At 41.2% G+C, this 27046-nt stretch overlaps 1 protein-coding gene across 1 annotated transcript; it reads right to left on the reverse strand.

The window, feature by feature from the left end:
* Nucleotides 1-110: 110 nt before the first annotated feature.
* On the reverse strand, nucleotides 111-26036 carry LOC127369658 (F-box/LRR-repeat protein 7-like). Its single transcript, XM_051411223.1, has 4 exons — nucleotides 25548-26036; nucleotides 20797-20886; nucleotides 3044-3661; nucleotides 111-1598 (listed from the first exon to the last, which is right to left on the reverse strand). The coding sequence occupies exons 1-4, from the start codon at nucleotides 25582-25584 to the stop codon at nucleotides 862-864; spliced, it is 1482 nt and encodes a 493-aa protein (XP_051267183.1). The 5' UTR covers nucleotides 25585-26036; the 3' UTR covers nucleotides 111-861.
* Nucleotides 26037-27046: the final 1010 nt, after the last annotated feature.

Below are 27046 nucleotides of genomic sequence, written 5' to 3' on the forward strand. Positions count from 1 at the left end.
ATCCATATATGGCATTCCTAGATATTCCTCAGTTACCATAATGACTCACAAACATGTGCAGGCTTAAATCCTTTAAGACCGTAATGAGGGTTTGAGTAAAACACTCGCAGTTGTGGAGGCGGATTTTGAAGAAATTTATTGGCACAGTTATAGCAGCAATGTGTTCTTGTTTATTTTCAACACTGTTCCCATAACAGTTTGTTTCTATTGGGCAGTAAAAAGAAAACAACCTCTGGCTAATAGTAACGTTTAATTTACAGCAAATCAGTTGACATAATGATGACACTTTGAGCTCAGTTGAAGTGATTGTCAGCACAGTTGCGTAAAGTGCATATGCACACAACATAAAGAAAGTGAAACTGAGAAATATTCTAAATCACCAGATTTGCTTTAGTTGCTGCTTTATAGCTACATTCTTAGTGGTTTAGTCTGAAGATACTTGCTGTTTATAAATAGATGTAGTAATGTATGGTAATGGTTATGTTTCAGGGCCTTAAGGTGATGACCCAATAAAATATATAACAATGCTTTTTAAATGGTAACACAACTGTACCCAGTGCTCAGTGTTGTAGCATGTTGTTACATTGTGATGTTGAAAAAAAAGTACTAAACTGAAATACTGCACTTCTCTGCTTTTTTACAGATAAATATGTTAAATACATTCTACGGAAGTATTTTTTTTTCTTTTTCAAAGGACAGCATTAACAGCCACCAAGCGGATTTAAAGAGACAAATTCTGGCCAGTATTGCACACCAGTTTTCAACCAGTTCTGACACATCGGCCGCTGAACTCTGCCAACTCCACTGCAGGAATATTAGAACATCCACTTGTCAGAGGACCAGTCCAAGAACTCCCCCGTCTCAGTAGAAAGCGGGGTTTGTGTGCTCGATGACACAGCGCCGGCAGTGGCGTCTGACAAACCGCAGAGCCTCTGGCGACACCTCGCAGTCCTGCACGTTGAGAAGCTGCAGCTCGCAGCAGTTGGCTGCCAGAGCTTTGAGCCCTCTGCCCGTCACACTCTCGCAGGCTCGGAGACTCACTCGCCTCAGGCCTTGGCAGTACATAGCCAGCTGCTCCAGCCCACTGTCCGACACAAGCGGGCACTTACCCACATCCAGAGACTTAAGTTTGGGGCAGCTCCTGGCCAAGTGGCTCAGACCGTGATCTGTCAGCCCCTCGCAACCCCTCGCGTTCAAGTAGCGCAGTCTCGGGCAGTAGCGAGCCACGTAGCGCATGCCCACGTCAGTTATGCGGGTGCAGTGGGCCACGCTCAAGTAGCGCAGGCAGCCCTCCAGGCGGGCGACTTCGCGCAGGCCGAAATCCCCTACCAAGCGGCAGTCACTGAGACTAAGCTCCCGTATTGATGGGCAGTGGAGAGCCAGGTGGCGCAAGGCTTCATCCGTCAGTCTGGTGCAGCGGCGCAAATACAGATGTGTTAGGCGGGGGCAGTGGGAGGCGATAGTTCGCAAGCCTTCATCCTCGAGGGAAAAACAATCGGTCATGTCCAGGTAGTGAATGGAGATCTGCTGGCCGTGAAGGGGGGACAGCTGGAGCGAGGCCTCCTGGGTGAGGCTGATACATGTCACCTTGGAACAGCCTGGAGGAAGAGGAAGCAGAGGTTACTATCCTAAAGTAGACGTTCTTATTTAGAGGATAAGGTTAAAAGTTTTCAAGTCTGTCTTAAAACAACCCATATTCTGCTTGCCGTCATCTATAAAATTGAGAGCTGGCCAAGTTAATTCTGATTTTGTCTGAGGGATATTACAGTAGCTGCAGTGCATAGACCTTTCATTACAAAGATGGATGCATATTTGAGAGTTCAGTGGTACAAAAACCATAGGCTCTGGTCTACAGAGATGTGGAAAAAAGTGATATGATCAGATGAGTCATCCTTCACCATATTCTCAACCAGTGGGAGAGTGCACCAAGAGAAGGCCCGAATGCTTGACCCCGACAGTGAGGGTGGCTCTGTTTGGCTGTGGGGGCCTGACTTCGTGTTGGTTTTTCCTTTAATTTGTCACCAGTCTGTACATTCCATGGTTTAACTGAAACTAAGTTGAGGCTTTAGCAGTCTGAGTTAGCTGAAGGAAGTATTTTTTTCCCTCTTTGGATCAGTCACTCCACCACAGCTCAGGAAAGACAAAAAAGACAGCCAGCTTCAGCCCCATGAAAACATTTTTCATTAAACACGGACAGTGGATTTTCTTTCCCATCACTTTTAAAAGCACATTAAGAAGGGATCTCTTGGTGGCTGGTATGAACAGGAGGAATGATGAGAGCAAGCAAAAACAGTTTCATTTCATTGTCCATACGGGCATGTGTGTATTGTTTTAAGACGAACATGAAAAAATGTGGTATACAAGGCAATTTCACTTCTGAAGGCTAAGAGCAACTGTGAGTTACCACTCGAGGGCGCCAGAGTAAAACCTGCTGCACCTGACTACATGCATGCAACTAGAAGCAATGAAAATGTTTGAGTGCAAACAACTCCATGAAAACCAAATTGTGATCAGTTTTCAGGGGGGAAAAATCTTAACCGCTAACAACCGATGTTCTTAGCGGTTAAGAGACTCGATTTGATTATTCTGTGCCTTTCAAATTAAACCCAGCAGATTTTTAAAAGGCTATTTTTACAACAAAGGGCTTATTTCCTGATGCTAATGGTACAGACCTTGCTCTGCCACCAGAGTTCTGTCCAACTCTATGTTATTTGTGTCACTTCCTTAATGAAAGCAGCAGACCGCTCTCCTTACTCACGTTGAGGTAAGTTCTGCTTTCAGCTAAAGAAAGCCTTTCTTCTCCCACATGGGAGCTTAAGGTTGGCAGAGCTTCTCCTGCTCCTCTAATGATTTTCCCAGCTTTACTAGAAATGACTGAGAGCGACTGAGGAGAGGAATTCTTTGAGGTAAAGCCACACATGTGCGTGATGTAGGGTAGCAGACACTCCTCAATAAAACCGAATGAGCCTACCATTAGCCACCAATCGAGGGAAGATGGCTTTGATTTCTTGTTATAATGTATGACAAGTGTATTTCTTTTTACCTGAGAGGTTCAGGTGTTCCAGGTTGGGACAGCGAGACACCACCTCAAACACAGCATCGTTAGAGATGTTATAACAGCCGGCGACCTCCAGGCGACGTAGCTCCGGGCAGCACTGAGCCACCACATGCAGCCCTCGGTCGGTGAGCCTTTTGCAGCCATTCACCATCACCGTCTCCAGGGTCAGACACACATTCGGGGTGTCCTGGCACAGCCGGTGGGTCAGAACCCTGATGGCGCGGTCGGCATGGAGCAGCTCCCCCGTTAGCCGGACGGTGCTCCACAGCCTCGGGTCCCATGCCAGGTTGTACCAGCGGCGGCACACGCGTGCGCAGCGGCACAGCTGATTGGTGGGGAGATGTGAGAAGATCTGCAGAAGGGTGTGGTCGGGGAGGAGGTCGATGGGTGCGTGGTGGTGGCTCTTCGACTGGCGGGAGCGTGTGTGAGTGCCAGGTTGAGGGTGGACCACGGCGACGGTCTCGGCGGGGGCGGAGGAGGAGGAAGAGGAGTTGGACTCATGGCCGTTACTGGAGAGGGCTGGTGAGGAGAGGGAGGAGGACTTGGATGGTAGGATAAGACCAGGGCTGGGGGTGCTCAGAGTCCGTGTGCTGGAGTCTAAACCTGAATAAAAGATGGGACAGAATTAGTGTTTGAAGACCAAAAAAAAAAAAGGTTCTAGAAAATCTCGCCCTTTTAGGTTCAGTTAAATCCCTTTTTTTAGAAGCTCTAATTACAGTCACTCCCAATTTTTTGGGCTTATTTCAAATGTCCATGAGCTCTGAAGAGATAAAACTACGTTGGTCTGGGTTCTTTTGTTTTAGTTTTCTTATTTCCAACCATGTTAATCATCTCGGGACCCATCAGTTTTATCTTCTGGGAGGTCCCAAAACCTCTTCTCACACAGAACACGCCTTTAACATGGTTTAACAGTTTTAGGTGTCATGTTGACCTGGTCATTTGGGGGACAAAAAGCAGTTTCTGATCATGTTTTCACAAAAAGAATAAAGGTCTCTCAAATGTAAAACTTTTAAACTTAGATTCGGACCTTCATTTTCAGCGACGTCCTTGAATGTGGAGTAGACTGCAGCTTCAATTAAAAGACAAATCCACCTTAAGAAATATTTTTTTAATATCATCGTGAGGTTCAGTGCTTTCCAGGAATAACTTTGCAATGAAAACTGTGATTTAACGCTATACTTAAATGTGACTCATGCACTTTTAATTTCCAATATTTCCCAGAATGACTTTTTCACAATATAAAAAAAAAAAAAAAACATGCCCTCAATGACCATTCTGTCATGGAGAGAGCAGCTAATGGTGATCCCGTTAGTGAGCTACCGCGAAGCAGAGAGTTTCCATGCAATAACAAACTAGCATAGCATTTTAAAAGGGTACTGCAGTATTTTAGTGTTTTAGCACTTCCATAAGGTCGGGGAATTCACATGAGATAGACGGAAAACAAAATGGTCAAAACTGAAGCATGAGAGGCTGACATATACAGGCAATCTTATTTGTTAAGTACATTTCATTCACAGGGAAGACTATTATAATAAATACTCTAGCCTTAGTGGGGTCAGATACCAAAAACATAAGCTCCTACAGTTCCAATAATGCAACCTATAACATCTTTTTTATTAGATCCTCCCTGTCTGGTAGATGCCAACATCTTCTGAACTCCATGCTCCCAGTTTTTAATGCAAGCTTTTTGTGAAGACACCATAGTCTCCGAGCCCAAGCTGAGATAACCCCGGGGTTGTTTTCTCAAGACTCGTCAAATCTCCCTTCAGAGCCAAAGAAGACATTATACAGCTGTTTTCTCAAGCTGAGTAGGACTCTCCTCAGAAGAGTACTTTTTAGCATTTAGCATAGCACAGATTCAGCAGCCTACGCCACCCACATTGCAATTGAACCAACAACTCGCAGATTGAGATGTGTTATGCTAGTAGCGGCTGCTTCGAGACACTAGCCTCAAGCAGAGATGAGGAGTGGGCTTCAGAGGTCTGGGAAGCTCACTTTTCCACATCCCCGATTTTTTGTCATCCTCAAACTTGTAGTCTTTAAACCCAACCGTCGATGACTCAGGTGACATCACATGAGGACATTTGTCAGACTTCACACAGCTCCCCTGGAGCCACAAAGGGCTGTATACAACTTCTTTTCTAAATATGCCGTAGTGCTTCCCAAGAACGGTAAACAGACTTTGATGTGTAAAATTGGTGGAGTTCCCCTTTATCCAGTAAACCGATGCTGATGTGTTAGATTGGTGGAATGGCCCCTTTAAAACATAATATGCTTTGTGGCTACAGGGCACTCTGGACACTAGTCTCACTTCCTCTATTAGTATGACTCCACAGTGTTGTGTTTCATACCAAATCCTGATCTTTACCGTTGCTGTTTTAGATCACTGAAATTCATTTCTTCCATTAATCTTCACTGCATCCATGCTGGAAATGACATAATACCACATTATATTTGTGGGAACAAGAGAAATAGACAGAAAGCCAAGAAAATGGGTCAAAAAGTGCAGGTTTCATCGCGATGGGGCCATAACCACACCGGCTTTTATCATCAATGGAAAGGACTTTCCATGGATCTTGTTATCATGTTCTTGGATGTTGGGGAAAAAATGTGTCACATTTATCTTCCCGGCATTCGCGCCGCAGTCACAGGGACTGTACATCAGATGAACTCTGTGGCTTCAAAGCGACCAGCTGAGGATTTTGGTGCTGGAGCTGTGAATGTACAGTTAGCCCTGTGTAAACACTGAGGCCCTCCTGACAGATGTGCACTGATTGCCGCCACGCCTGAAGCCGCAGCTGTGAGAAGTGGTGGCTGGATCCCATCACCGTGGCGTGAGACGGCGGAGCCCCTCGGCCTCGCGAGCCGGGGCATCGGATCTGATTCCCGGGACCGACCCATCACACTGGGACACTTGAGCGCTCTTTTTCTGATCCTATCTGTGGCTCCCCACCCGCCCTCCAATTTGTCTTGTCCAATCTCGAGGAGTTCAGTTGGATTGATAGTCATCGCTAAAAGCATTTCAAGTAGTCACGAGTATGATGTCACTTACAGCTGTCCAACTACGAGTCTGCAGGCTTTATGTGCATGAAATGAGGCGTTATCATCTTTCAAAATAAAGATCAGTCTGTTTGAGACCAGAGCTGTGTAATGATAAGGGCACGTCTAGAATTAATTCATTTCTAGTTTTCAATTTTCTCCAGTGAGTTGTCTTAACAAAACATTTACAAAGTGCTGAAACTGTTCTTGAGTTAAGACTATTATTCCGCAAGGCAATATATTCTGATGTCCTGATTTAAGGCTTTTACTTATGTGCCTAATATTATTTTACTCCAACAAATGTTCCAAGAACTCAGAAACTTTTTTGGGAACATACCTCAAAAGATAAAATTTATGTTGTTAGTATTAAAATGCAGTGAACATAACAACAAAACACCAACTGGCCCTTTTCCACTAAACTAGTGTTTCTGGGCTGTAGTTCCTCAAAGTTCCTGATCTTGTAGAATTTATGGCTGTTGTTGACTTGTTGACAGAACGGTAGAGAGTGATGACGCAATTAGCGCCACATGGGGGGAAAAAGACAATTAATCCATTTTGGTCAGTTATTTCACTTTAGTTCTTACCATTAAAATGTGTTGGACACAATAACAAGAACACCACATGGTCCTTTAGCAGCACAAGAACTTTTCCAGAGATCGAAAAATGTTCCTGCATTTTAACTTACCCTGGTTTGTAGATCTCCAAAACCCCTAAAACAGTCCATGTTTAAGTACTTTCTGATGATCTGGGAACTATTGGAGAGGAATTAGGTGGGGAAAGACAAGCCCTAAGTGTATTAAAGTAATTCAGACTGTAAGCAAGGCGTGGCTGTCACTAGTATCGAAATGAGTTGAGTTATGGAGCTGAATTCCCAATAAGGCTAACTAAGAGCCAGATAAAGAGAGACAAACAGAGAAAGCTAGTGGGAGTAGCTAAACGTAATTGGCTAATTATTTCAATGTGGTTATGTACAAAACAATGGAAAAAAAGCCACTCATCAGATCCTCGATATTTTGCAGGAGAGGCCACAATTACTCTTGTATTGTTGTCTCGACGTGTGCCAAAACTGAGAGAAACTCAACTCAACTCAAACAAAGCCGTCACTTTTTAATCCTTCAGCAGTCTAATTTCTCTAATCTTAGTTTTTCAGATGGTGTGGAATTATAAACAGGAATGGCTGAAATGGACTTTTGGCACTTGATTTTGTTTCTGAGTTGAGATCCTGTGGCTCCTTATATTCAGGGTCCAATTGTGGTCAAGAATAGTCCAAGTCTTGAGTCACCTTTAGGTATTTATCGATATCCACCTATGATTCCTGTACACTGCTAAAACTTTATCAACACTGTGATAACTTTGTAATAACTTTTTTCATTTCTAGTCCTGCTCATGTAGATTGAACCGTGTTGGTTAATGGAAGCTTCAGGACCGACAGTCAGCTGCTTCTACACAGTGTATGTCAGCATCTTCATGACAAATGGACAGCATCCTGCTTGTCATGTGGATTTGTGTGCATGGACAGACAACTGGGCAGTGACACCGTCCTTATGACTGTCCTGCAGATCTGTATTCCAGACCTTGGCCCAGTTTGCCTCCCCGCCCGGCCTCTGATGACATCCACAGACTCGTCCTCTCGGGAACATGTCCACCGATTCACGACTACTTTAAAAAATCCCTCTCGTGTGCCTTAAAATTCTCACTCGCGTCCAGGTTCGAGCAATCGCTGCTGCCTAACCGGCGCTGCGTGTTAATCAAACTAATTTCATTCAGCTTATAGGAGGACGTTGGGATTTAATCATTCTTGTGGGATACAGTTGACCTCAGTTTGGGGTTTAATCCATCACATTCTGGTGGGTGGTCTGCCTATTATTAGTTAAACTTTAAATTTGTAGGATTATTTCCTTGAGGTCATCTAGCTTATCTTGGCCCGGGTTCATTAGCTTAATACAAAGGATTTAATGGTCTGAGGTCATTATAAACACCTCATCTATTTCAAATTTCACACACCTGTCCAAATATGTCATGACAATAGTGGTGCAGGGTTTTTTTTCCTGTTTATTCAAGTACACTGCAAATATTGCAAGATTCCTAAGGTAATACCTAGTGATTGTGGATTTATCCAGCATGCCTGGAACCACACACTATGCAACACAGAGTTAGACAAACAAGTGGAAATCTGTATATTTTTTGCCAACTGTTCTATTCAATTGTTTTCATTAAATAATAAGAATAGTAATGATATAATCTCATCTATTTAGGGTTACGAATCTGGATTCCAATATCAGTCCTGTGACATCAGAACAAAAAGATCTAGTCTTTCTGATGCAAAAATCGCATCAACATCCAGCAGATCAGACTTTCCACAGGGCCGTGTGCAGACGCATTTCTTGAGTCATTAGTTTTGATGGATGAATGAGGCTTTTTTTTATTTTTTTATTGTCCAAATCCAAACTATTGTGATGGATTCTGCACGCAGGAGACAAACTCTTCTGCCACTGGCTAATGAGCAACTTCCAAATTGCGTAATTACATGTGTCACTGATCATAAGAGTGCTCCAATCCCGGGGAGAAACACAGTGCTACTAATTAGACTACACCCACCCCATCCCCCCACCCCCCCCTTACCCTTTCCTCAGTCACACTTCCACACACAGCTGGTGAGAGAAGTTAAATGAAGACAGATTCACAGTTTCTTGGTGGATTTTGGATAGATAGCACCTGGGTCTCTTTAAGGACACCCAGGTGTTATCTATCTGTTTTTTTTATTTCTAGCTTAGCACGGCATCTGTTTATCCAATCACCATTAGCCATCGATGCTGTACACACAATAAGAACTGTTCAAGTTGCTGACAATGATCTTATGACCAAAATATTCACTTTTCATTCACTTTTTCATGCATGTGTCACTTCTGGATATGAAATATTTTTTTTCCTTTTAGCATCTGAAGAACCTCTACTAGTTTTTTTTTTTTTTTTTTTTTTTGGTGTGTGAACCTTTTTGCTGATGCATTTGCAATCCACATTTTCCCATATTCTCACACAACAGACATTTGCAAGGACATTCAATCTTAGCAATTAGACACACAGTCCCGGCTCTATAGTAAGAAAACATATTGTTTCAAAGCAAGCCATGCAGACAATGTCTAAATGAAGAGCCGTGGAGGCTAAATGCAAAACAATTTAAAAATAAGGAACAAACACAGTTAATCAAACACAAAAAATATAATATAATTTCTTTTAAAAAATGAAACACTACTATTTCGGGTGTGACTACTAATATCGTTGTACTGTATATTATTTAAAAAGTCAAACTAATTTTGTCAAATAAAAACTATAAACTATAACTACCCACTGTGTTAAGCAGAGCTGTTACTGTAATATTGTTTTATAGAGCTTTCAACTGTATCGCATGTGAGTGGCCCTTGAGTTAATCCCACTACAGTTTCCAAGGACAAAAATGAACTTCATGCTTAAATTCCAAGGCAACAGACATGAGAAGTCCTTGACGTGCTATGGCTGATAACCATAACAGCTGATGAGCTTGCGTGTCAACGAAAACTCTATCCGTTAATAAAGACCACCTGATACAACCGAAAGCTCCGGATAAAGCCAGTAAGTCGACCATGAGTTAGGAGTGTGCAGAGCATAGCCTACAACTTGCAGCTCCAAACTCTACGCATGTAAGAATAAACGTTCTTGTAACTCTCCGTTACAGCTGAAATCTGTATAAATCAAGCAGTGGTGTTGTGTTTTATATCTCTGTATCAGTGCAAACCTATCATTAACAGAACAAATACCATGCAGCTGTTAAAGTGCTCTTGAAGGGAGTGTAAGTGCACATGGTGGAAGATTCAGTTTGGTTTAGGAAATCAAAGGAGAAACAGTGGAACATCTGGTCTTTACCCTGGACAAAGAACAACGGAACAGTGGTGAAATGAAAGAGAAACTCATGCATTTTGAATGTGCATATAGCCACAGCAAGGCATACTTGGCTGAAATCATTTGCCACTAATACCCAAATCTATGCTGATCCACAGCAGTGCTGCAGCAGGATCCTATTAACATCAACTTAGCCTTACTTCTGAGACACATCTGGATCGTGCTTTGAAACCAGAAGTTTAATGTAAATCAATCGAAGTGATCACTGAAAAGACAAAAAAACGCCTGCGTGATGAAGAGGACGCAGCTGGATGTTCGGAGTGATGTCGCCTTAATGACAAAAACCTGATGAACTTTTGAAAAAAAAGAATCGCACAAAAACAGATTTCAGGGAGTCATTTGAGGGCCTCTAAAAGAAAATAGGGGCAAGAGGGAAAGAAAGAGGGAAGATAAATTGGCAAAAGAGTCTGCAGACTTTACCAGAGACAGAGACAAGTGCACAGGCAGGGTCAACCCAGACTTTGACGCAGTCTGGTCATAAACTAAAGCTATAGGGATTCTTTTCAGGATCTTGCAGTGCTGTGAAGCTCTGCTAAGACCCTGTCTGGAGCTTGCAGGATTATTACTGCTGCATCTGGCAGAACAGACCAATCCATTACCTCAATGCCATTAGCCCTGTGACATGTTCCTGCTCTGCAAGCTTCACTGTGCTCCTCCCTGCCAAGACCGTGACAGGGTGGTGTTGTGCATCTGAGAGAATCAAGAGATTCTCATTTTCTTCTATTAAGTGATGAAATCAAATCCATATCGATACAAGAGGGGTGAAGTGTAAGAAAAAATGAAGTATCGGCTAATAAAAAACAACCAGGCAGTAAAAGAAAGAGAATCAAAAGCACAATTGATTTATCAGCACTAAACGGTTACATGCTCCAGTTTTTTAAAGGGAAACATCCGACTGAGAGAGAGAGAGAGAGAGAACTCCTGGGATAAAAAACATCTGTCTGTCTTGGGTTTTATTGAATACATGGAAGTTGATATTAGCGTACAGTGTGGCGGCCGGGCTATCAGCAAAGCCTTCACTACAGGAAGGTCTTACGTCACTGGACAACCTGAAAGACAATAGGGCCTGCTGGTTCCTTTACAATGTGCACACTTGGACAGGAAACAGACTCCTTCTCTCCACACAACCCCCACAACTCCAGTACTTCTGGACTGCAGCTATTCTCACACTCACTCAGTCTCGAGATTCATTTTCGGAGCTCGCGCAGCAGCAGATTCGGCCATACATACGCCAACAATCTTTCCCCACAACACGACTAATTTCCTCAAGGGAGTTTTCCGCCTCTTAAAGCTCTTCTGTCAGTTCAAAAGACACAAACGTCTCCCCACTCTGCCCTCGTCACTTTATAAATCCTCAGCTGAGGAGGACAGCAGACGCTCGGATATCTTAAAGCCACATTTAAAGACGTGATCTGCTCAAAGGCACTCCTTCAGAAAATGAGCACTTGTGTCGGTCTATTCATCACAGCACAGATTTTTCCAGAATAGAGATGACAGTTCAGATCCAAAAGCAATTTGGCACCATGCAAAATGGATCTGGCCTTTGGCAAATCACTGAAATTCAAGATGATGTAATTTTTTGTTTTTTTACAGGTTGTTAAATCAGGATGTCAAAGATTGGGCGAATATGAGAATCATGTGCATGACATGCCTTTCTGTACAGTTTATCTGGTTTGGCAGCAGTGTGAGAGGAGGGTTAGAGTGTGGAGTGACAGTCATGTTAAATAGCAGAGGAGGGTAACGTTGGCCACGCACAGCACCAAGAAGAAGTGCACATCAGACAGGAATGGAAAAAAAGCGAGCGCTGGCCTAAACGGTTGATTTGGTTGTGATGAGGAGCAAATGTAATGATCTCATGTGGTTGAAGCAACAGAACAAGGGAAGTGCTGGAACTTTTGCGGTCATAAACGCCTGACAAAAAAAAAAAAGAGTTCACTTTAACTCCAGAAAGACGTTATTTTGTATCAAATGGTAGAAGAGTCTTTATTGAAAGAGAAAATTTCTTCTATTTTTGAAGAAAAGGGTATAGTCTCACAAAAATCTTTTTATTTTATGTGTTTAAATGAACTAAAAGAAATAGTTTGAGATATGTGGAATACGCTTATTCTTGCCAAGAGTTTGATGAGAAGATTGATTTCACGCTCATTTCTGTAGTAATATAAATATATATAAATATGAACCTATTGCCATCAGGTGATAAGCTTACATTGTACAACTGGAAGCAGGGAGAAACGGCTAGCCTGGCTCTGTCCAAAGTTAAAAAAAGTGACTCATAATTCCACAATTTGCCCTTTTAAAATTTCTGTAAACAACATACAACTTGTTTATTTGTGCAATGTAGAGCTTCTAGTAGGCAGGTTGCAACCTAGCCTGTTTAACTAGACTAACTAGTCTAGCCCTCTGCTTAATTATGCTAAGCTAATTTGCTGCTGGCTGTACCTCCATATTAAAATGGTATGAAATTCTTATCTCACTTTTGGCAAGAAAGCTAAATTTACTAAATGTGAAAAAAACGATGAATTTGCCTCCCTGTGTCAGAATAAATCATGTTTCTTTATTACTGTCTGAAAGTTACCGGTCACATCTGCATTTAAAAAAATATGCATGCATTTTAAACCATATGAACTTATTGTCCCGGTAACAAATACTATATATTATGCTAACAAGCTCTGCTAGCTTGGAGAGATTTTTTCCATCCTAAGTAACTTATGTTGACAAAATGCTAAGTGGGAGTAAATGGTAGAAAATAAATAGAGAGAAGCTCAGAGAGCTAGCATGTTCCAGTTCCAGTTCGGCTGTCAGCTATAGTTCACCACCGACACGCAGAATAATTCTGCTAGGCCACTTTCAGGCCTCAAAAGCCCTTAAAGGAAGTTTGCCTACCATCCAGGAAGCCTGTATTTTAAACATTGTCCCCGTAGTGTCCAGGGTCTGTGATGGCTATCAAGGACCTGACACGTATGATGTTCCAGGCCTAAGATGGAACCTGAGTCATGAAAAAGGACAACCTGGACAACCAAAATGAATGTTTTTTCCATCAACAAAAGCTTTCGAGTGATCTTTTTCCTTCGTATGAAAGTTCAAAGTAATTCAGTTGCTCTGGTTGTTCAAAAAACATGGTTCAATTTATCCAACCAAGACACCTTCAAGAGCTGTGTAGATTTTCCCCTCATTTTTGTGCCATTGCAGCTTCAGCCACAACTGACACTTCCATGCTTACGTAATGAAACAAACCACAGGATGAAAAGAGGGGAGGGGAAGTCCAATGTGTCAGTTCAGCTGGTTCACAACTGTAGCCGTACTGCCACATTAAAGCCCGAAGACCCAGGTGTATCACAGTAAAAACATTGCTCGCGAGCCAAAATCTTACAGGAAGCAAGCGTGCGTTTCGGCCAGGTGGCGTCTTTCCCAACTCCTGTCAAACATCCTCCTGTAGTAGAACTGAAAAATGTGACCCTGTTGAAGAAAATGGCAAACGCATTCAAAACAACAGGGCCAGCTCTTCCTCCCTGAGACAGAGAATGAGAAGACGGAGCAGTAATCAGAGAAGAGTTATGAGATGGAGCCCACTGAACTGCCTTTCCTTCGCTTCACCCCCACCCTCCTCTTCCAACTAAACTGCTTTCACTTGTTTTCTTTTTCTTTTCGCCGCCTTGTTCTGTGCTTTTTCGCTCAGATTTCCTGGCCCTTGGAGCGGTAAAAAGGAAGGGGGAGGAGCGAGGACAGCTGATGGAGAAAATCTGGGGAAAACAGCTTTGGCATTCTTTGCCTCTCTGTGTTCTCTCTCTTCACGTAGACAATTTCCAATGAGGATGAGAAGTAAAGCACTGATATTTCACATTGCAATTGCTATAGGCTTGTTGAAAAGGTCCTAAAATAACTGCAGGCGGCTGCTTTGTGTCCTAAGTCAAAATGGTGAAAAAGGCTTTTCCTTCCACCAGCACGGCCTGCATTTACAAACTTCTCCAGGCTGCGGATTTATGTGCATAAAGCAAATCTACAAAACAATTTCCTCTAATCCTCAACAAGATAGTCAATTACCTGGCAAACATTTCCCTTGAAAAACATCGAAACAAACTTCTCTGCCTGTGAGAGAACTTCCAACACAGCAGAACAAATGCAGGATTGAGTTGTTAGAAAAAAAAGATACATTTGTCACAGCAGCTCAAAAGATGTTTGGCTTAAAAGATATACTGCAGTAAAGACTACTGACGAATGATAGAAATTACTTTTACAACATAAGTGGGGGACAACAACTTAAATCTTCTCCCTGCAGTTAAAATGTCCCAACGGCAACAACACACACAAACACCTCACTGCAGCCTCTTTCGTATCTGGCAGGGCAAAAATCAACAGTGAAACACTATATATCTGCTTGGGTTTACACAAGTAAATGGGTCATCAGCGTGTAAGGTTAGTATACAGATGGAGTGTGAGGAATCTGTTGCCTTTGGGAGGGCAAAAATATTAACATGTTGGAGACAGGAGGTTTCTGGAGGGGCTGTTTAGACTGCGCAGCTGACCCTTGCACCGCCGGCGCCTTCACAACAGCTAGGGAATACTGTTAACTATGACTGATCAATACTAGGAGTGTGTATTGCGATAATGTTATTATATTAGAGTGTGATTCCATCATTGTCTTCTTAAAGTCAAATAAAAAAACATTAGGTCAAAAGTCACATTGAAAACACCTGTGTGGGTGTAGTAAGCAAGTAACTATAGCTGTCAAATACATGTAGTGCAATAAAAACTACAATATTTCCCACTGAAATGGTAAAGTATAAAGCTGCGTAATGGTAAAGTATAAAGCTGCGTAATGGTAAAGTATAAAGCTGCATTATATGGAAATACAAATACAAGTACCTCAAAGTTATAGCTTTAAAGATTTCACTACATATACTCACGAAAACGCCTTAGTGAACAACAAATAGGTCAAATTCAAAAAGTCCGTCAGCACCCACCTCCGGAGGGCTGAGCTGGGGGGGCCGGGTGAGCCCTGGGGTGCCAGGAGCCAAACCAGGCAAGAAAACCCCCTTGGTGATGTTGGACTGAAGGCAGACTGGAAACTACAGTGACTCACAACCGTCTCTTGAGGTACAAAGAGGTATTATGAGACAGGACAGGCCGAAGCTAGCTGATTAGCATGCTAACTTCAAAAGTTTTCTCTGCAATGCAACACATAGATGTCTTTGACATAATGACACAACTGTTATTTCTTCACATTCTGTCGATCATTATTGTTTTAAACTTTTAAACAACTAAGTTGAGTAGGGGGTCCTGCGTACAAGACCTCCGAATGTTGTCTAAGCGGTTGAATCTCAATGCGTCCCAACGCATTCTCACCTGAACTTAGAGCTGTTCACTTGTGATCGGATCACCTAGGTGTAAACAGGGCCATGGCTTGAGTTAAAATGATTGATTTTGCAACCAGCTTGACATGCAAAGTTGAATGGGTATATATATCGTATATGTTTGTATTTGTGCACTGAAGACACGGAACACCTTGTAGATGTTTTAAAAGAATTTCAAATATGCTAATCTTTATGTCAGGGACTTGTAAAGCATCCTGCAGAATTTGATGTTTTGCACTATGACAAATACAAATTGTCATGTTTGACTGGTCCATAATTGGCCTGATATTGAGTCCTCTAATCTTGGCATTAGGTGCTTGTACAGTAGGGTTGTATATATTGACTTTAAACAGGAAACAAAGATCTGTGAATCGTGACATTTGCAGTGTAATCTTCTACTACAGTGTTTTCTGGTGTGAAACCGACAGAGTAAGATTTTCCCCCCTCACTGTTATCACTGTTTCTTTGGTCCTTGGCAGACAGAAAGGAAGCCAGGACGTTCATTGTTCCCACCATTCCCTTTTCCCAGCTACCTTCCTGGTGCCATTATAAATGGGTGAAGGAGCTGACCCCTATAAGCATGGCTGCTTTGACATGATCAACACCCCTGAGTCTGCGTTGCATCAGTAGCTAGAGCTTGGCACAGGGTCCAGCAGATACAGGAGGATCAAACCGGTCTTTTAGAGTAACAGCAAGCGGGCCGAACATCTCGGGGTGTTGTCAGTTGAGCTCCTGCCATGTCTGAGCCACATTCCTAAGGTACCCTGAGTTCGGCGGTGCCAAAGCAAACCCTTGAGGCCCAGACAGGGTCACAGTGTAACCCCTGCTGGGAGATACTCAGTTTCATCCCACAGGAAGGATTTACTGTCCAAGAACTGTGCCTCTCAGTCTGCAGCTAATAAGAAACTCAACTGGGTCAGGCCACCACAAGCCCGTCTAAATAATAAATGAAAACAGAGACGCGTCGCAAAAACTTGCCAGATGACTGCCCGCCTCGGTTTGTTTTCGGGAGTAGAATGAGTGTAACTTCCTAATGTTGATTTTGTGGGAATACATATTGGACCAGTGAAGGAGGATAGGCCTACTTTCCATCTGTATGCTGATATTAGTGTTGGACAATATTTCAATATTATGATTTATTGACTTTAAAGTCACTACATGAAGAGTTTGGAGATGATTATGGCATCTTTCAGATTCTTCTGGTGGCATAAATTTTGATTTGTAGAAAAATGAAACAATTTTGGTTAGAACTGGTGTAGTTTCCAGCCATTCATTCTCAGTGGTGCTGGTTTGGAAGGCTTTAAAGGAACATTGGGCATCTTTTGAAAGAGGGATTAATCTTTCTTTTACAAATGAAAAGTTGAATCTATAAGCATTAAAGTGTGCTCTTTCTCAATTCAGTACACTTTTGCAGGGGTTTTGCAGATACAACCGTACTTGTTCTGGTATGACCAGCAGCTTATGGTGGATAATGTCATTGTTAGTTAACTTATAGATAGATATTGCTGTGAAACTAACATGACTTGATGACTCTTCTCTGCTATTACACTGTGTTTTAACATTTGCCATTATCAAGTAATTGATATTTATGGGCACCAGGTCAAAAGTTATATTGTGGCTTTAAGTGGGATTGTATGGTTCAGTTGTCCAAAATATAATTTCAAGCAAGCCGTAATTAAAAAGAAAAGGAGAATGATGTTATACATAACAGTGGAGCACAGTTCACTGCATTAAATATCAGTTTGACTACTTTACATGTAAAAAGTATTTTCATAACCTGAAGTGTAACAATTTTAAGAAACTGTGTGGTATCGGTTTTAACTATATTCCTCTGCTCTATGTAGAAAAAAGTCTTATTTATTTAGGCAAAAATTACTCAAAACTGCATCGCCTTACATGAATAATGCTGAAACTGCGTGGTATGTCAGTCTGGATTTGTTCAATGTGTCAGTGATATAGAAAATGACTTTGTTTTCTTTTGTCAATTTTACTGGGAACCACAACATACGTTTTTTAATAAGATAAAAATGGACACAATGTTAGATGTTCATGGACAAACCAGTTACCTTAGCCAGTTACTTAATACATTTTCTGCTTGTTTCATTGATTGTTCTTTCTTCTGTCATTCAGTAAACAATTTGTTTAGAAATGTGCATAAAAGCATGTTAGCTCAAATAATGTAGATGTATAATACTGTGACTGCTACTAGAAAATATTTGTCATTATATATAGTTATATTTGGATGTTTGATATTGCAGTGAACTCACTAACTAACTTAGTAACTAACTTTATTAATGCAGCAGCAGTGACAATGCTGCAGCATGAGGATGCTGTGTAAGACCCTAATATGAATACTCCCAGTGTGTGGTGGGGAAACAGCCCAGACTGCTTCCTGATTAGTTTAGTGGACCACAGGACGAGGTGGGCAAAGACTGTGTGATCTGCCACTGTGTGTGTGTGTGTGTAAGTACATGAACTCACACACGGTATGCATGTGTGTGTATTTGTGTATGTGCATGTGTGTGTGTCTTTTAAAGGAGGGGGGATTTGCCTGTGGCCGTGGCGGTTCCAGACCATGTAATTACTCCCACTTAGCATGGAGAAAAAAATAACAATTTCAGTCATAACACAGGAGGGAAATTATGGTTGGGAAGCCACTGGCCATGGTCTATACTATATATTCCTATCTGCACAGGTTGTTCTCCAAACAGACACATTCAGGACAATTATCAATTTCCCCAAAATACTCTGGGTGAACTTCCAGCAGCTCCTCAATGGACGGATCCGAGTGAGTCAGCATTTCCAGTGGAGTTGAATGAGTAACAGCAATCTGCCTCGTCCTAATGCACACTCGCAGGAGGACGGTACATCTTACCCTACATTTAGTGAGGTTAATCAGTGAATTAACCTCACTAAAACAAACTAATTGACACACATCTTGCGTGAAACCAAAAAGCACATCGGATGTCTCGTGAGGAGCTGCTCCCCCTGCTCCTTTTTTCCTCCTCTCTCTCAGAACACCTTGAAATCTTCAGATGAGTGGCAGTTATAAACACAGGCTGTAGCTGGTATTTGTTTTCTTGTGGGCAGCTCCAAACCACAAGAATACTACATTCATCATGCCAGAGCAAATTTAAGATTGGTGATGACAATGCATGAGAGGAACGGGGTGAGTACATATGTGTATGAGCGTGCAAAACCGGTCGGTGAGTCACTGGTCAACTCGGAGAAAGACAAGAGACCACAGAACAAAGGGAGAGAGACCTAACATAATGTGTCTGTGGAGGGTTTGATAAGGTTTTTGATCAAAATCAATGAGTCATGATTACTTCACTGGGTTCTGAGATTTAATTTTCACTACTGACTTCTGACCCATATTCCTTTAACATTTCCTGCTCAGTGGAAGTTTAACACACTCAGCGAACCTGTACAGCATTGTGAGACATGCAGTGAATGAGCTGTAGGATGCTATATATTCATTTTACTGATAACTGCAAGGACATATTTAAAAAGTGCTGTATAACTAATAAAAATGAGTCTGCTATACTAAATGCTTAAAGGTAACATTTAGGAGGATCTATTAACAGAAATGGAAAATAATATGTATAACTGTTTTAGTGATTTAGTGCATAGAATTGTGTTTTTGTTACCTTAGGATGAGCCTACAAATGAAACGGACTGTCTTCAGGGAGGCCACCATGTTGAACTGCCATGTTCCTATAGTAGCCTTCGCGCTTGGAAGGGGAGGGTGAAGTGAGGGAGTTGCAGTCTGCAACTATACCACTAGATGCCACTAAATCATACACACTGGTCCTTTAAAGTTTAAATTCCCACACCCAATTCTGCAGTTCACCTCAGCGCGACGCAGCATTAGTGTCCCTCAGCTCATTGCTTTGTTTATCATCTTGTTTCTCATCAACCTCGCATCCAGCAGCAGCAGCAGCAGCAGTAGTAGGCGGTTTTCTGTGTAAACACACTTTTAAAAGCTCAGTGTACACTATCGACAGCTGCCGGTCAAACTTAGCGTCTAGCTGGTGAACACAATTGAGCATTTAGCAGCTACAGAGCCAGACATTTACCTCGGGATGTGGTGGCGAACAAAAACAGAGCTAAAATTCGGAAACATGACATGCCAATGAATGCTAACGCTGCTCTGTGTCTGCTGGATGTGAAAATGAGCAACTGTTTGCTAACTATATACCAACTATAAGCTTATAGTATGTCCATGTTGTGTTTCTAGCTTGTTGCCCTACCAAACCTGTGGTCAAAAGATTGAATTAATTCAGGTTTAAATGGTGAATATCTCCTTACAGTGATATCCTACAATAAGTTCAAATGTTTGTACCCTGCAGAGTTTTCTTGTAAACAAACAAACAACAAAAAACAGAAACACATGGGGACTATGTCATAGAAACTCTGACTCATAGCACTAGTAGTAGTAAACTGGTTAGGGTAAACCAAAGGTTGGATTGGTTTTGCTCAAGATTTTGCTCATGTAAGCAAGTTTATTGTAGAAGTGAATTAAAAAGGCATTTGGTTGAGAACTTGTGGTCTGAAATATATATATATTTTTATGAAAATACAAATGTTTTTTATAACCAACTATGATTTCCTAGAGAGAACAAGCTCAAATTGAAGTTTTTTTTACAGTGGGGATATACAGTAGCACTTGGCACTGCAGTACCTTCAAGCTTCAACTACGGGATTTTGTTTTGTTCTTTCGAAATAAAAGAAGTTTGTGCTTTGACAGACTGGTTAAAATGTATCAGAAAGATCCACATTCAAGACAACTGCTGACAGGAGGATTCAAAAAGCATTAAACTGCTGCAAATTATTTTTGAACTATTACAGCGAGCATACAGTTTACATTCGAAACACATACACTCCTGACAAAGAGGAGTGTTTCCTACAGTCGGTCTGCCAGGGTTGAAAGATTGCCTGGCAGGCAGGAGGCTGGGGAGGTAAGAGGGAGCCAGAGAGCTGCATGGAGAGGAGTAACAACAACGTCCGAGCAGAAGGTCTCTTTTCCCATTTTCACTCCCCACACCTTCTCCAGCAAAATCCCTCTCACCCTCCTCTCTCTCTCTCGAGCACACGTACCTCCCTCCCTGGCAACGCTTTGAGCCTGATACGACCACAGTTTAGATAAGCATTCTTCCACAATGAGAAGCCAGAAGTGTTTTTTTTCTTCTCAAACAAAGCCCAAGAAATGCCTTTGGTTTCTGGGTTCTGATGGGAGCTGTGAGTTTGTTTTCAATTTAGGGTTATCCCAGGAACACGCAGGTTTCTCTCCAAAAATAGGCAGTACATAATAGTGGATGAGGAGGAAAGAGAGGGGTGGGAGGGGGGAAGAAGAAGAAGAGGGAAAGAAGAAGGGAGGGGAGTTTGGTTAATGAGCACCAGATGCCTTACCTTCGGTGGTAGCCACATTCTTTGGGGCTTTAGTTGGTGTGTGATCTGTGCTCGAACTTATGTCAGAAGAGATGCTTGAGCTCCCTTTACCTGCAGGGGGAATGGGAAGAAAAACAAAATTTGCTGGGACACAGAAACTTCAAGATGACAAACTGCAGTCCAGATTTATAGGTTCTGCCCTTTTGATTTGAGAAAACACTTTTTATGCTTAAATCCCCAAGAGTGTCTGTCTTGAGATAAGGTGGAATTGAACTGTGATGATGTATTCAATATGGTAAGGAGGTATTAAGTGTAAGGAAATATAAAGCCCATCACTCTCTGCTTTCATGACTTTTATGTTCCTCAATTTTGGATGAATGGTTAGCCCTGGCACACGCACAAAGTCTCTGCTGGTTAGTGTCCGTTTTCTGATGTTTTGGACGAAGAATAATGTCTCCTGAAATCCCATTCAGCCTTCGCATCCACAGAGGTCGAGTTTGGAAACACTCCTGCCGCTAGATACAAGCATCAGTTAATGAATGATTACAAATAAATGTCATCAGCAGCATACGTCTTAGGTCATACAGACACATGAAAGTGCTTTTTATTAGGTTTACATTAATTTACAACTCTTACTTTATGAGCTATCCTTGTATTATTGGATTTAGGATTTGGATTTCTATACAGGCACACAGGAGAGCTGAGTTTCAAAGAGATATTCTCTGAATGTGTGCCCCTGTTGCCAGAGTACGACAGGCTCGACTGCCATGGTGACTGCAGGCTGCCTGTGGAGTAGTTGTTTATGGCATTTCATTCCTCTGTCAGATCATAAATGCAGCTTTGTGGCTTTCCTGAGACTGAGTATGCGTCTTTCACCCAGCACGACAGGCCGAAGAGGTATTCCCAAACAGTCACAGCCACATGCACATCAAGCGCAGCCACCTAAACAGACTAGACAGTTCCCGAAATAAGTCGTAAATATGAAAGCTTGTGTAGGGAGGAAAAATGCAACCTGTGACTCCAAACCCAGGCCGCGCAAAAGGCACACGATCACACGGATACGTATGAAATTATTTTAAACCAACGCAGCTCGTATGGTAAGAGTGTGAATGACATTTTGTGGTGACATCACTGAGCCGGCACATCTGTTAAGGCTCCTTCAATCCCCAGAAATGACTCAGAAATTCATGAGGAGCTTGCAGATGTCAACCTAACGCCACTTTTCTAATATTTAAGCAGAGCAGAAAGCATAAGGGTAACTCGGTAAACACAAGCAAATATATTTTAGTATGTAGCTGGTTGGAGAATTCTTTTCCTCAGCATGAGGAACTCTGCAGGGCTGTTTGTTTGACGCATGTGGATCTGTGCAAAGTGGATTGTTTTCTGTCTTTCGTGGAAAAACAACTTGCAGAAAAGCTCCTGCTTCCTGTCTTATGCTTATATAATGTGTTGGTGGAGTTTCTGCATATTTGCGACCAGTGTAATTAATTGTGGAGTCACACTTGAAAACAGATGTGGACAGACCGATTGCAGAATTCTGCACTTGTAAGTGAGATACTGGTCTTAGACACTATCAGGGTGATGACAGCATACATACTGTTCTGTCAAACAAGAGTGGTTTAAATAAATGTATAAATTTGAATGTATGAATATTAAAGTGACTTTAAGATTTTCATGGAATCATATCGCAGACTTTATACTTTTAATGGTCAGTATTTTCTCAGAAACAGCACATCATTGTATTTACAATCTGTAGTTACCTCATAGTATTCACTGTTAGTGGCGGAGTCCGCCATTCCCTACTGTTTTCATACTGCCTACACAGAAAGGGTTCAACAGAAACTACTAGCCTGTGTGTAGCATGAAATCTGATTGTGGTTAGAAAAAAGCTAATTATTGACTACATTTTTTATCAAAACAACTAAACCCACAAATTTTTTAGTCAATTAATGAATTAGTAACAATTGACCGAACATTTATCTGCAATTATCTGATCATTAATTAGGTTTTATGAGTGTTTTTTTAAAGAAAAAATGCCAATATTCTTTTGCTCCAGCTTCTCTAATGTCAATATTTGCTGATTTTCTTAGTCTTTTATAATTGTAGACTGAATATATTTGGGGTGTGGACAGTTGATCAGACAAAACAAGACATTTGAAGATGTCAGCTTGGGTTCTAATGGATATTTTTGTCACATTATTTTCTGAATTAATTGGTCAAATATTCGGTGATGACAAAAGCTATTAATTGCAGGCCTAAACACAATGTGCACTGTTTACAGTGCAGCCAAACAAAGATGCGTGTATTTCTGACGGAGTAGCTTACAGTAGGCACTTTTATCTGCAAAATTATTCACATTAAATGTTATCAAAGCACTTAATGTTACTGTTCTCGCTATAGGCTTACCCCAGAATGTTTTCATGTATCCTTGCACTTAAACCAGAAATATCAAATATATGTTTTTCAGAGTCAGACTCATCAAACAAATGCTTGACAGCACATAAAAGATCATGGTTTTAACTGAGGAAGTAAGACATCATCATCTTAACATCTACCAATTTTACATCAACAAAAAGTCTATGTTTGCACTAGACTGAGTTTGGAGTTTAATGCTTGTGTTTCATGTTGTACATCAAAGAGGTGCAATCTTACCAAGTGCCAACCATTAAATATTTTTTTCCATCTTGCAATGAAAGGGAGAATTAACACTCTGTGAATCACTAGAGGTGATTACAATCTGCATAGCCTGCATCATAATTTCTCCACCCAACTGAGTTATAAAGAGGTTGGTATGTTGCAATTTCAGCTCGAGGAGGACTCAAATCTGCGATAGAATCTGTTCGTGTACCTCAGCAGGCTGGATTCCTAGGTGGAGCTGGTCCACTTGTTATTTTTAACATCATGAGTTCCAATCTTTTCTCTGCAGGTATTGACTTAGGAAGAGAGCACACTGGAATGTTATTTATACAAACATTTCAACTCTGGAGACAGAAGTGATGTGTTTGGTAGAGTCGGACCACAGTTTTTCTGAATAAGTACTGTTGAAGATAGAATTTAGATGAAAAAGCCTGAGGAGGTAAGGGGGGGGTATGGAGACTAATATTCTTGGTACTAACTAAATGAAGTCCATGCCTATAGCAGTGATGGCAAGTTTGACTGTCCAGGCTCATTAATGCAATGGTTGGAGATTGTATCAGTGCTGTGGTATGAGAGACAGCAGATATGGTTTTGGTTATTATAATATCACATTAAAAAAAAAATGTAAAAATGTTGTTTTCCCCCTGAGTTTAAGCTGCATTCCAGTTGGGTGAAACAATTTTCTGGATATATCGGATAGCTGCGTGAGATGGACAGTGAATGTTTCATGTTCTCGTCTAAGGTCTGTCTTGTAGATCAATACTGTCCCCATTATCGATACAGAGTGGGGTCAAAGATCAGTGGTCCATATTGCTTATTTTAAGTTATTTTCACTAATAGATAAGAGAGGAAATCGAGGCTGCAGGGACAATATCTGTGTTTTCATCATGATCAGAATCTCTGCAGTGCAAGTTCATCCTTTAAGACAACAATCAGCTGGAGGAGAGCTAATTGACATAAAAAAAAAATACGTACTGAGCTAAAACATTACTAATAAGTGTGTAGGAATAAATTACTTTGAGGTGTGTCCACTGTAAGAAGCCATGCTGTCTCCTCTAACACTCATCAACATGGCATCTTTCACTAATATAACTATTCTGTGTCTTCCTCAAGCTGTCCTGCTACATGTTTTTGTTTACATCACAATCATATGGCATTGACCAATATGCACAAAATGGCTGCCAACTCAAAGAACAATTGGTTCAGGGGCTGTGGACAGAAAAAATGTCTGGAATTGGCTCTTATCAAGATAAGACTGACTTAAGTGCCCACATGCCCCAAACACTCTCTGACCCACCTCCACTAAACTCTACAGGAATACGCCCTTTAAAAAGAAAATGTGCCATAAATGAAGCTACTGTCTGATGAACTGGCTGCCCTGCTAAGTCAGCTGTTTTGTGGCTGATTATGTGAGCTGATATTTGATTTAAACTGTATTACTGCTCTAAAACATCACCTTTTATACTAAATTAAACTCAAAAGGCACATCAAATAATACCTGTGCAAGTGCTAAGGTATGTTTCCTCCTGCAATGGTGTTACAGCACTATGTAAAATGACTTTTATCTGAAGTTACATAGAAAATAAAAGTACATTTTCAAGGGATTTTTTTTTAGAAGAAGTGGCTGGTCTGAAAGCAGCAGGAGTTTTAGGTTAAACTTCAAATGTTGGAACAGCTCAAGTGTTTAAAACTCGACCACCAGATGTCACTCTTTGTTTTATATGAGGAATATAAACGTTGCACATCTTTAAAAAGCATTTAAAAAAAGTAGGCGAATTAAAGTCAAACGTCGCTATAAGCTCCATATCACTCACACGTCCTCACAATTGGAAGGTTTTTGAATGAAGTTCGGTGTAAGTTCAACCCTACCTAAAGAGAGAGACAGCACTGACTGGAAGAAAATTAAACATATAGAGGGAATAGTGCTAGTTTTAAGCTAGCTCACTAATGTTTCACAGGCATATTCAAGAAAGTGCTACATTGTTTTCTGTCTTTAGTTCGGTTGGACAACAGTGAGAAACAGTTAACAGCAACACAGTAACCTTGGTGGAGTCTAGTTTGATTTAACAAAAAGAGTTCCTTCAAGTGGAATTCAAATAAAAACGTGTTTTAAAAGTGGTAATTGCAGCACTTACCCTCGCTTCCATACTGTTTTCCATTGTTCGCACCCATTTTAAAGAATACATAATCTATGCGCAAAACTCGGGTTATCAAAAGGAGTTAAATTCCAGAGAAAAAGGGCAGTCTTTCCATAAAGATAGGCTAGACAGTCAAGAGTTTTGTGTCGGGCCGCTAGCTCTGACTCCAAATAGTTAATCCAGATGTTGAACAGAGGACGCCTCAGCATTACGCAAAAAAAAAAAAAAAAAAAAAAAGGGGAGAAAAAAGAAAAAACCTAGAATCCGGATTTGAGCTTCCAGCGGTGCAGGGCTTTCTATATCTGAGCATCCACAGACACACACACACACACACACACACAGAGAGAAAAAGAAATCCCGATTCGAGGACTTTGGAGGAAAAGTTCTGTGAAGTGAAGCTAAATGGTAAGCAGCTGTTTATCAGGCTGAGTGCGGGCAATCACAGCGGCCAGACAACTTTGTGAGGACGCGCAGCTCTCCGTCCACTGGATCTGGATTTAAAGAGACCGCAGACCAGAGAGAGGGAGATGTGGATATTTAAAAAAAGATAAGGCAGAGAGACAGGCCGAGACTGTGACTCAGATACAGTGAAACCACTACATATTGCAATACTGTGCTCCTTTTATATACAAATGCTTGTATACATATAAGGCAGTGGTGGAGTTACCTTTATTTACTTGAGTATTTCCATTTTTTCCCCCCCACTACAATTATTTGACATTAGCTGCTAGTTACTTTGTAAATTCAGGTTATTAATATAAAATATAGCCTAATTTAATTCATTAATTCTGATTATTATTATTAGAGATTAATAAAGTACATGAAATTAGCCCCACCTTTACCATTAGTGATGCTTACTCATTACTAATTATAATCCAATAATATATCTGAAATAGGCCATTCTGCACAATGAGTACTTTTTCTATTTTGTACTTTAAGTATATTTTGTTTTGTATGCAAGGACTTAATATTAGAGTCTGTGGTATTGCTACCTTGGAGTTCTTCTTCCATCGCCGCTCTAAGGTGACCCATCAAGTTATTTTCCTTCTTATAGCTCATTAATATTTATGTATTACAGGTGTGACTTTTATAGATTCACACTGAACCAACCAGACACTGAGGACACATAATCTCTTAAATATTCAGAGCATATTATAGACCTGCTGAAAGAAGAGAATGGTTTAACCACACATGTCGGGAATCTTTCTATGAATAGCAGTCATACAGGTCATTGGATACCTACAAGTGAAGGCACCGGACAAAACCAGTTGTCTGCTGCTGACAGTTGACTTAATATTCTGGATACATGTTGAAATTCCTTTCTAAATGCACACAGACTATAGATCTACAGAGGATTACATTTGGTATACACTGACTTATATCTTCTAATAAGATCAATGTTCTGGTTTTAACTCTTGAACTATTCGCAAAAGGTCAAGTTTTCTTTAAAAGTGCATCTAATTTTGCATGGGACTTTTTGTAGGCATATTGTGCTT

The sequence above is a fragment of the Dicentrarchus labrax genome, unplaced genomic scaffold, assembly GCF_905237075.1.
Source record: "Dicentrarchus labrax unplaced genomic scaffold, dlabrax2021, whole genome shotgun sequence".
NCBI lineage: Eukaryota > Metazoa > Chordata > Actinopteri > Moronidae > Dicentrarchus > Dicentrarchus labrax.

Bases quoted from the DNA above. Each gene is read 5' to 3' on its own strand.
- LOC127369658 (XM_051411223.1), bottom strand. From the start codon at position 25,584: ATGGGTGCGAACAATGGAAAACAGTATGGAAGCGAGG. The intron at 3,662-20,796 runs GTAAGGCATCTG...TCTTTTATTCAG, and splicing joins GAATGTGGCTACCACCGAAG to GTTTAGACTCCAGCACACGG. The intron at 1,599-3,043 runs GTAAAAAGAAAT...CTCTTCCTCCAG, and splicing joins GGAACACCTGAACCTCTCAG to GCTGTTCCAAGGTGACATGT.